The sequence below is a fragment of the Capronia epimyces genome (assembly GCF_000585565.1).
Source record: "Capronia epimyces CBS 606.96 chromosome Unknown aczIQ-supercont1.3, whole genome shotgun sequence".
In the NCBI taxonomy this organism is placed as follows: Eukaryota; Fungi; Ascomycota; class Eurotiomycetes; order Chaetothyriales; family Herpotrichiellaceae; genus Capronia; species Capronia epimyces.
This window is the reverse complement of record NW_006912906.1, coordinates 1735241-1745134: the sequence shown is the minus strand read 5'-3', so window position 1 is coordinate 1745134 and position 9894 is coordinate 1735241. Positions and strand designations below refer to the sequence as shown.

The 9894-nt window shown below is 54.8% G+C and overlaps 3 protein-coding genes across 3 annotated transcripts; all 3 read left to right on the top strand.

Annotated features, from left to right (window-relative positions):
- Window positions 1–1354: 1354 nt before the first annotated feature.
- A1O3_03899 (nuclear transcription Y subunit beta) lies at window positions 1355–2589 on the top strand (the record flags this gene model as incomplete). The annotated part of the gene is made up of 4 exons (XM_007734034.1): window positions 1355–1511; window positions 1959–2069; window positions 2121–2248; window positions 2344–2589. 4 exons carry the CDS (start codon window positions 1355–1357, stop codon window positions 2587–2589), a joined length of 642 nt encoding a protein of 213 aa, XP_007732224.1.
- Window positions 2590–3456: 867 nt separating this feature from the next.
- A1O3_03898 (aromatic amino acid aminotransferase I) lies at window positions 3457–5191 on the top strand (the record flags this gene model as incomplete). Its single annotated transcript, XM_007734033.1, has 2 exons — window positions 3457–3788; window positions 3841–5191. The coding sequence occupies 2 exons, from the start codon at window positions 3457–3459 to the stop codon at window positions 5189–5191; spliced, it is 1683 nt and encodes a 560-aa protein (XP_007732223.1).
- Window positions 5192–7059: 1868 nt separating this feature from the next.
- On the top strand, window positions 7060–9006 carry A1O3_03897 (MFS transporter, AGZA family, xanthine/uracil permease; the record flags this gene model as incomplete). The annotated part of the gene is made up of 2 exons (XM_007734032.1): window positions 7060–8393; window positions 8496–9006. 2 exons carry the CDS (start codon window positions 7060–7062, stop codon window positions 9004–9006), a joined length of 1845 nt encoding a protein of 614 aa, XP_007732222.1.
- Between the last annotated feature and the right edge of the window lie 888 nt (window positions 9007–9894).

Genomic DNA, 9894 nt, shown 5'->3' with positions numbered 1-9894 from the left:
GGCGAGGCCAGGTTGTTCCCCCTGCTCTGCTCGAGGGAAGCGTACCAGAGGAGCGGATCAGATGGGGCTGGTGGCTTGCAGCTGAGGAGACGGTGAGGCAGAACCTACTATTAGTACTAGCAGCAGTCGATACAGTCAGAGGTCCTGCAGAAGACAGAGAGAAAAGGTCTGCTGGGGGGAGAATGAAGCCATCAATCGGAGGATGTACGGTCTGAAGGTACAGTCTGCACATACTCTGGGGTCGTGTGGCTAGAGTGGCCGAAAAGGGCGCAGGCAGCAGCAATATTGTTGTGGTGCGTACGCCGTAGTGCGCGCTCGAGCTCGGACGCGGTCTGTGCAAACAACCTCTGAGCCTGAGCCTGCGCCTGCGCCTGAGCCTCCTCTTCCACCCGCCCACTGCGCTCGCCGCCCAACCGTCGCACACCCTCTTCACTTTTCCGCCTTCATCCTCTCGCCGTCCCTCTGTCTGCGCTGGCATCTGCATCTCCATCGCATCTGACAACGCTCCGCTCCCATTAGCCCGCCAAGTACCTGGGTAGTCGCTGCACCATTGACTGGACTCGTCCTTCGAAGGTGTCTCGTCTGCCTTAGTGAGCACTCGCCCATCATTCCAACTACAGAGTGCAGACCCAGCCACCAACAAACAGGCTGCGTCCCTCCACCCAATCGTCGCTCCCTCTAATCGCGAAAGACCACAACGTCTTATTCGCGACAGCTTCCCACCTCCGCCTTATAGTGCGCTTGTACTGGTACGTATGTGGTGCCGTCTGTTGACAAGCCTTAGATCCTTCTGCTAGATCTCCCTAGTCCTGTCCTGCCCAATGGCTAGAGATGCGCAACTGACCACACCTGTACCCAGGTCCGATCCAAGCATACCGTACGGCATACGCATACGGATACAACATCTGCAGCTGTCCGTTCCGGCCCTCGTCAACTAGCATAGCATCGCATCGCGCAGCGCAGCGCAGCCCATCGCAACCAGCTTACCGACCCGTCCTGTTGGCTGCTGTGCCTCCCCGTCTTCCAATTTAGCCACTCCTCGCTGTTGCTCACCCGTCCTCTGCCACCAATTCGTCGTTCCGTCGCCTCACATCCCCGCTGCGTCCATTCGACGCAGCCTCTGCCCCAGCCGGTCGGCAGTCCAGTAACCCACCCTCAAAGCTTGCCGCGAGGGAATCATTTTGGGCACGAACGAAGCAAGAGGAGGCGATCGTCTGACCAAGTGCGTCGCCAGTGACGCAGGCCAGCATTAGGCATTCTGCGTCGGTGCCGCCTCAAGGTGTGACGTGGTCACTGCGAGCCAAACATTTCTCGCCCTGCAATCCGGCCGCTGCGGCTACCCTCGAACTACATCATGTCGACCTCCCCACCCAAAGACCCCGATGTCGAACAAAGTGCACAGTCTGGCGAAGAGCAGGATCATATGGATCGCGAGCAAGAAGGAGCACAAGGCATCGGCGCCGGTGAATTCGAAGTCAAGGAGCAAGACCGATGGCTTCCCATTGCGAATGGTTGGTTTTGTCCCTCTCTTTCTCTTGCTCCATGGTACTACCATCGCACCCTTTCAATGGCATCCTGTCGGCGCCGAGGATTTGATTTGTTCGACCCTTGCGTTACAGCCACGCGTCTTTGCGCGCGCCAGGAACGCTACCCTCTGCTCTGTACGAATCCGAATGTGTGACGCTGCGTCTGCTCTTTAGCCAGCATCATCTCATTCGTCGTCGCTTCTCTCCTCCGACCATGATTTGCATCGCAGCTCTGCCTTGCGCTGACTGGTGCGGTATCTGGACCACTCAGAGGACACTGCCCAAAGCTTCCCCTTCGACGATACAATACCCCCATTATGTCTTCAGGTCATCATTCCAAACATTCTTCGTCGTCGCGCCACCATGGAGCGCGACTGTCATCGTCCTCGTCTTCAGCGATGTCCGATGCTAACATCCGTAATTTTGCGCCAGTTGCCCGGATCATGAAGACGGCCTTGCCCGAAAATGCGAAAATCGCCAAAGAAGCCAAAGAATGTATGCAGGAGTGCGTGAGCGAGTTCATCTCGTTCATTACCAGCGAAGGTATGGTTGGAGGAATTTCTTTGGGGCGTTCCTTTGGCTAACGTTGCACAGCGTCCGAGAAATGTCAACAGGAGAAGCGCAAGACGGTCAACGGAGAAGACATTCTCTTTGCTATGACTTCGCTTGGATTCGAGAACTATGCCGAAGCACTCAAAATCTACTTGTCCAAATACCGCGAAGTAAGTTTTTGTGTCCTCCCTACTCTTTCTCCCCCCTTTTCCTTTGTCAGCTTGACAGGGATCTCATTCTGAACATTTGAACTGATTGGGATGAGACCCAATCCACAAGGGGCGAGAACCAGAACAGACCTCCCAGCAGCGGGTATGGCGGCCCGGTTGGGGGGCCCAGTGTCCACGGCAATCCCACGACAGGCGGCGCCCCGACCTACGCCCAATCCGAGAGTGCCGACTTACTGAACCAAACAGCTCAGGGGATAAACGCGCCGAGCCACGACAACGCCTACGGCTACAGCGACACCGTCCCCTCCGGCCACAATGGCATCTCCAACGACGCCTTTTAATCGCAAAGATATTGTGCGGGAGAGTCAAGGCAGCCACTGGGCAACAAGTCACCAAAGTCCTTTGTCTGCCAATTCCTCGAGCACGACCGCCAAGGTCGTGAAAAGCCGGGCGGAGTGGTGAGTATGGGGGGGATGGGGTGGGCGCGAGCAGGAGTGGGAGTACTGAACTCAGAAACTGTACATGAACTGGGGAGGAGATGTTTGATACCGGCAGACAGTGCAAGAAAAGAGGCCTCAAAGGCTTGTCTCAGGATGGCAAGAGAGTGCTGTGCATCCAGCACGAGGGAAAGATCTGAACACAGAGGTAGTCAATGAGGGAAGCGAGACCTGGAGGCAATGAGAAACAGGTACGGAGTAGTACGGGGTGCGAGAACTGCATAATGTTTGATGAAGTAGTATAAATCAACAGCAGGTCTATTAAGACCAGGATGATCGACCACTATCGAGAACACTGGTTGTCCAGCCTTGCCGTCTCGATGGCCTGCCACGCCCTGTCTTTTGAAGCATGTAGTTCTGTTGGAGGCATGATCACTCACAAGGCGCGGTCACGTGGCCATCCGATTTTGCCGGCGGGAAGCGTAGTTTTCCTTCATCCCCCTTGTCAAAATTGTCCACCACTATCCTCATCGCTTTTGGTTCCCATTTACCTAATATTATATAAGACCCCGGGTGCCGGTGTCCCTCTGAGATCATCTCGCTGTCAGTCCTTTCAGATCAAGCGTCACAAGACCACCTCGCTTCTGGGGTGTATCACCGGGACCTTCCCCCTTCGCTCTCCACGGTTGTCTGTCACTCCTTACAGATACCTCCGAGTCCACGAAGTGTCGCTAAATAGAGAACCACACGCAACACCGCAAAAGAAAGGAAATGGCTCCTAACACTGAAGTTGAGGCTGTCACCGACACCTCTTCAGTAGTGGTTGGCGACCCGGTGCTAGCCAATGGCCCAACTCGCCCGGTCTTCACCCTGGATGATGTATTGCCACACCGCGAAAAGTCCAAACCCCCTCCCTCGACGGTGGCAGCGTTTTCGAATGCTACCATGTTCAAAAGCGAAGGATGCTTAAACAAGCCAAAGTCCCAGAGCTTCGAGCATCGTCTGTCGTCGGAAAGCAAGTCAAGGAACCCGTCTTCATTGAAGAATGCCATGAAATACTTCCGTCCTGAGACGATTAGTCTTTGTGGAGGATTACCTTCCAGGTGAGTCTTCCGAGTGTGGTCCGTTAATATGCCCTCATCTCATGTCTTGAAGCGACTACTTCCCTTTCGAAGAGCTCAGCGCAACGCTTCCCGTACCGCCTCAATTTTCCGAAGCGGAAGCTCTTGCCTCGGGGCGGACCTTTTCCAGTGGCAAGCATGATGTTCGAGAAGGCAAGTCAGTGTTCGACCTGTCTATTGCTCTCAACTATGGTCAATCGATGGGGCCTGGCGCACTACTTCGGTTTATCACCGAGCACACCGAGATTGTCCACAACCCACCCTATTCCGACTGGGAGATCTGCATGACCGCTGGTAGCACGTCTGCACTCGAAATCGCACTCCGAATGTTGACCGAGCGCGGGCATTATGTCCTGACTGAAGAGTACACCTTCAGCTCAGCCATTGAGACTGTAGCTCCAATGGGATGTAAAATGCTCGGGGTCAAAATAGACGCCGATGGGATGCTACCAGATGACTTGGACCATATCCTTTCCACCTGGGATGAATCCGCACGACGGGCACCAAAACCCTTTCTGGTCTACACTGTGCCGACCGGGCAAAACCCCACGGCCAGCACACAGTCACTTGCGCGGAGGAAGCAGATATACGCAGTCGCTGAGAAGCACGACCTGTTTATCCTCGAAGATGAACCATACTACTTCCTACAAATGGAGCCTTTCATCTCGGGCGCAACACACTCGGTGCCGGTGCCGTTTAAACCGGTCCCGGTCGCCGACTTCCTCGCCAACCTTGTTCCGTCATACCTCTCGCTCGACAAGTCGGGCCGTGTCCTTCGACTTGACTCTTTTTCCAAGATTGTTGCGCCCGGGAGCAGGTGTGGCTGGGTGACAGGACAGCCGCAGATAATTGAGCGCTTTATCCGACACAGCGAAGTGAGTGTGCAAACCCCGGCCGGCTTTGCCACGACTGCGCTCTACAATCTGTTGGAGCAGAATTGGGGCCACAAGGGCTTCCTGGAATGGCTCATGTACATCCGCGCCGAATACACCCGAAGACGCGACATCATCGTCAACGCATGCGAGGCTTATCTCCCGACCGAAGTTGCCAGCTGGGTGCCGCCCAAGGCGGGAATGTTCCATTGGATCCACGTCGACATCACACAGCATCCGTTGTACAAATCGAAGTCTCGGGATGGCAACATTGACTATGCAACCCTGCTGGAGATTGAAGACTCCGTCTTCCTCGCGGGCGTGGAACAGAACGTATTGATTGCCAAAGGATCCTGGTTTCGGGCGCAGAGAGGCAGCGACAAAGAGTTGTTCTTCAGAACCACGTTCGCCGCTGCACCGGCGGATAAAATCGTTGAGGCGATTCGCAAGGTGGGCACAGCGATCAGGAAGGAATTTGGCTTGGAAGAAAAGCAGAACGGGCACGCGAGGTGATGGAGTTGCAAGAGTGTCTACCATGCGAGAAACCCAGCATGAGCGTTGAGACCTCCTTTCCGCAGGTCCTGAAACCGTAGTGCCAGGTGGGGTGCGAGTTCGGCCATCTCGAGCGGTCACAACAACGCTTCAATGCAACGGCGGTGGACTTCATGGGACATTCGTTGGTCCAGAGACATCTGGGTCGACAGAGTGCGAGCAAGATTGTCATTGCGTCTTTCGGCTAGAATGGACGGAGACAAGCGCACCTTTACCGGGACACGCCAGAACTTGGAGGGTCTTGAGAACAACCTGGCGGTGTTGGAGTGTCAGGATCGATAGTGTCACTTGTTGGGCGACCCAAACTGGACACGTACCGTGCTCGCGACCTTTGGTATGTTGTACGCACCGCGAACAGGACAGGACAGGAAACTGTTTTGCATGAAAGAGGGAGGCGCAGAGACAGACTGCCTGGATAGTTAGTTTCGCTGGACGGAGGTTGTTGTTGGAGATTAGGGAGGCGGGAGTATGCGTCTAGCCACGCCGCATTACAGAGGGCTGATAGAATGATAGTGCAATACCACAGCGTCGGCGTCGGCGACCAAGAACGACGACATGTTTCCCGCTGGTGTGCTGCTGTACCCTAGGCAGTCCCAGAGTGCCAGAGTGCTAAGATGTCTTCGATCAAAGGGACGATAGGGTGTAGAGTGTAGTGCATAGGGTGCAGGGTGTAGGGCGAAGACTTTACTTTACCTACTGTACCTGGGTATGGAAGGTGTCCCGAAGCCAATAGAGCGAACAAGGAAGGTTAGACGATGGTGCATTAGTATTAGTGGCTGGTTGACCGGTCACGTGCTTGGCCTTGGTCGTCTCGATAAACGAGTCGCAGGGTCTGATCTCTCATCTCTGCCCATTCGGCTAACACTGATACTGACACTGAGGCAGCCTCCGGGCGTTGCTTGGGCGGTACTGATGATAATGGTACGGGCAACGTGAATATTAACCTTATCTCCACCAGCAAAACCCTGAATCTCCACCAACAAAACTCTGAACCCAAAGCCAACATCCTATGTAACCCTATGATTAGGGGCTCTCCACCGCATGACACGACGGATTGACACAGACAAGAAGGACAACAGAACGCAGCATAAGAATGCATAGATCCGCTGCACGGACAATGGGCCCTACACTTGTGTGCCAGAACAAACCATGGTGTGTACGAAGACAGCTCTGCACCTACGCCACAATGGGCATGGCTGTACGTTGATAGAGAGGATGACGCCCCCTTCCGGCCTGAGTCTTGGCGGGCCTTCGCGGAGCCCCGAGATTGCTGGGAGTCTGGAGTCGCTGTGGCTACTCGTACAAGGTCTGTGTATCTACTATCCGTACACTGGACAGATATCCGTACAGATGCACCGCTGAGGCACGAGCCCAAGCTCAAAAAGAATAATGCATCGAGGTCATCGAAGCCTGCCAGCAGCAGAATTGACCAACAATCATGCTGCGTCCTATCAGCTGGCTCCCTGGCCAAGCCTCGAAAAGCCTCGCCAAGTCCGACCGGCCTCAAGCGGAATCCGCCTCTGGTCTTGGCCGGCGTCGCCCTCCAACCACTCGTCGGCGAGGATCGGCTGCCGTCTACACATTCAGGCGGCGAGAGCCTTGGGGTTAAGGAGGGCCTTATCGGACCCTTCCAGGGCGTCGATCCAGAATCGTCAGTCCCAAGGAACGACTCGAAGGTCAGGCCATTCACAGTCCAGCCTTTCCTCCCAATCTGTATACGTATATATCACAGGTACTCTTCCACTTCCCTTGTCACTGTCCATGTGGTCATCCTCCCCTTCCTCTGCATTGTAGACACGTCTCGTCCCTGGCACTGCCTACACGCAACAATGGGTTACAACGAATGGGTTCACAAAATCAACATGGCGGTCGCCCGCTCTGTGGTGGGCAGGCGGTTCCGCCTCGACGGCTCTGGCCATCCCAAAGAACGCAAGGGGTCTTACTTCTTCACCGAGATCCGTGCTGGGTTGGCCACTTTTTTCGCCATGGCTTACATCATATCCGTCAATGCCACCATCGTCTCTCAATCCGGCGGGACTTGTGTCTGCCCTCCTGACAGTCCGGATCTATGCGACAGCGATCCTGACTACATGATCTGTGTTGCCGAGATCCAACGAGATCTTGTCACCGCGACAGCCGCCATTTCAGCCCTCACCACATTCTGCATGGGCTTTTTCGCGAACATGCCCATTGCCTTGGCTCCGGGTATGGGCTTGAACGCTTACTTCGCCTACACCGTGGTCGGATATCATGGCTCCGGTCTCGTGCCGTACGAAGTCGCTGTCACCGCTGTTTTCGTCGAAGGATTCGTCTTCGTCGGGCTCACCATCCTCGGATTGCGACAATGGCTAGCCCGAGCCATCCCTGCATCCATCAAACTCGCCACCGGTGTGGGGATCGGGCTGTACCTGACCCTGATTGGGCTGACCTACAGCGCTGGGATCGGGGCCATCACAGGCGCATCAGATACACCCCTTGAGTTGGCAGGGTGCCATCCGGCCAATCGCGACCCAGACTCTGGCCTGTGTCCATCTTGGGACAAGATGCGGAATCCAACCATGTGGATTGGCATCTTCTGCGGTGGTTTCTTTACTGTCATGCTGATGCTGTTCCGGGTCAAGGGCGCCATCATCTTCGGCATTCTGCTGGTCAGCATCATCTCCTGGCCGCGGCCCACTCCAGTCACCTACTTCCCTCACACCGATCTGGGAGATAGCATGTTCGACTTCTTCAAGAAAGTGGTCACGTTTCACCCGATCGAGAAGATCCTGACCGTCCAAAAATGGGACGTTTCCGGGTACGGCGGTCAATTCGGCCTGGCGTTCATTACTTTCTTGTATGTTGACATCTTAGACTGCACTGGGACCTTGTACAGTATGGCTCGCTTCTGTGGTGCCATCGACGAGAGGACGCAAGACTTCGAGGGTTCGGCGGTCGCATATCTGGTCGACGCTTTTGGCATTTCCATCGGCGCACTATTCGGCACTCCCCCGGTGACGGCGTACATTGAATCTGGTGCGGGTATCTCGGAAGGCGGTGCCACAGGCCTGACCGCCATGACGACGGGCCTCTGCTTCTTCATTGCCATTTTTTTCGCCCCGATCTTCGCTTCCATCCCACCCTACGCGACAGGGTGCGTGCTGATCATTGTGGGATCTCTCATGTAAGTGTGCATTTTGCTCATTTTCTCCAGTGCTTTGGCAATTGTAGATATCTATACTCCAGGGATGGTGTGAGAAGCTAACCTTGGTTGTTTTTCCTCCAGGGCGAAATCCGCAGCAGACATCAATTGGCGGTATATCGGAGACGCGATTCCGGCATTCCTGACCATCGCCATCATGCCGTTCACGTACAGTATCGCGTACGGCCTGATCGCCGGCATCATCAGCTACATGGTGATCAACACGATCGCGTGGCTGGTCGAACTCGCCAGCGGCCGCCGCATCAGGCCCGCCGACAAGGATTACAAGGAGCCCTGGACGTACAAGCTCGAGGGCGGCATCTTGCCCCCTTGGGTCGTCCGCGCGTCCAAGGGCAAGAAGGATTTCTGGCGGCCCTACGATGACCTGGAGCACAATGATGCCATTGTCACCGGCGCCGCCCCGGGTACGCCGTTCGGCCCCGTCAGCACCACGCTGGAAGGACGTGAACATCCCAATCCCGCCGGGGCCAGCCCGACGTCGGATTTTGATCTGAAACAAGCCGAAGCCGGCCACTCCAGTGCCGGCAGTGGGAGCGGCAGCACAAGTGAAGGCGGCGAAAAAGCCAAGGTTTAGATGAGATGGGCGGCGAAGAGGCCAAGGTCATCAGATGAGAGATGTGTGTGTGTCAGACCGGCTTTGGCAGGGGCCACGCTCGTCCTCGTCATGGCCGGTTCTTTGTTGGCAGGGGCGTATGTAAATAATCGCGACCCGGTGATTGATTTGGGATTGGGATGGGATGGAATGGATGATGGATAAGGATAGGATATCAATCGTATGTTGTGTGTTGTGTCTTGGCCAGTTACATCGGATCCGTCCATGTCGAGTGTTGGTATCAAGTGTCGAATATCAATCATATATGTTGTGTGCTGTATGTTGTTCGTTGTATGTTATGTCCATATCGAGTGTTAGTATCAAGTGTCGAGTTTCAAAGTAGATGAGATCCCAGAAACGTGTGCTTGTCGACGATACAGGTATACATAAGTTCTACATCCTAGTAACTACCTAACTACCTAACTACCTGGCTGGCTGGCATGAACTACGTAGTATCAACGCCAACTAACCAATACTGGTTGTGCCTGTTCTTTCAGTGCCTGCCTAAGGCTTAGCTTGCGAGATTCATGACCATGATATTGATAGTGGGATTAGGTAGGCTTGGCTACATATATAGGTTGTGTCAGTCTTATAGTGATAGTAAGTATTTCCACTCCATCCCATCCCTCATCCCTTCTGCCTCATGCACCATGCGTCATGCCTCATCCCGGCCTGGTCCTCACGTCTCCCAACTTGCTCTCCCTGCGTCTGCCTACTTGTCTCCCTACTTGGCCTCCTAGATTGCTCTCTCTTCTACTCGTCACTCGCCAACCTAGTAGATATATCCGTGCACTCTGAGCACTAAGTTTGGTCAAATTGAGTGCACAGATACCTAAAGTTCAAGTTCTCGCGGTTGCTCTCCCTGCCTGT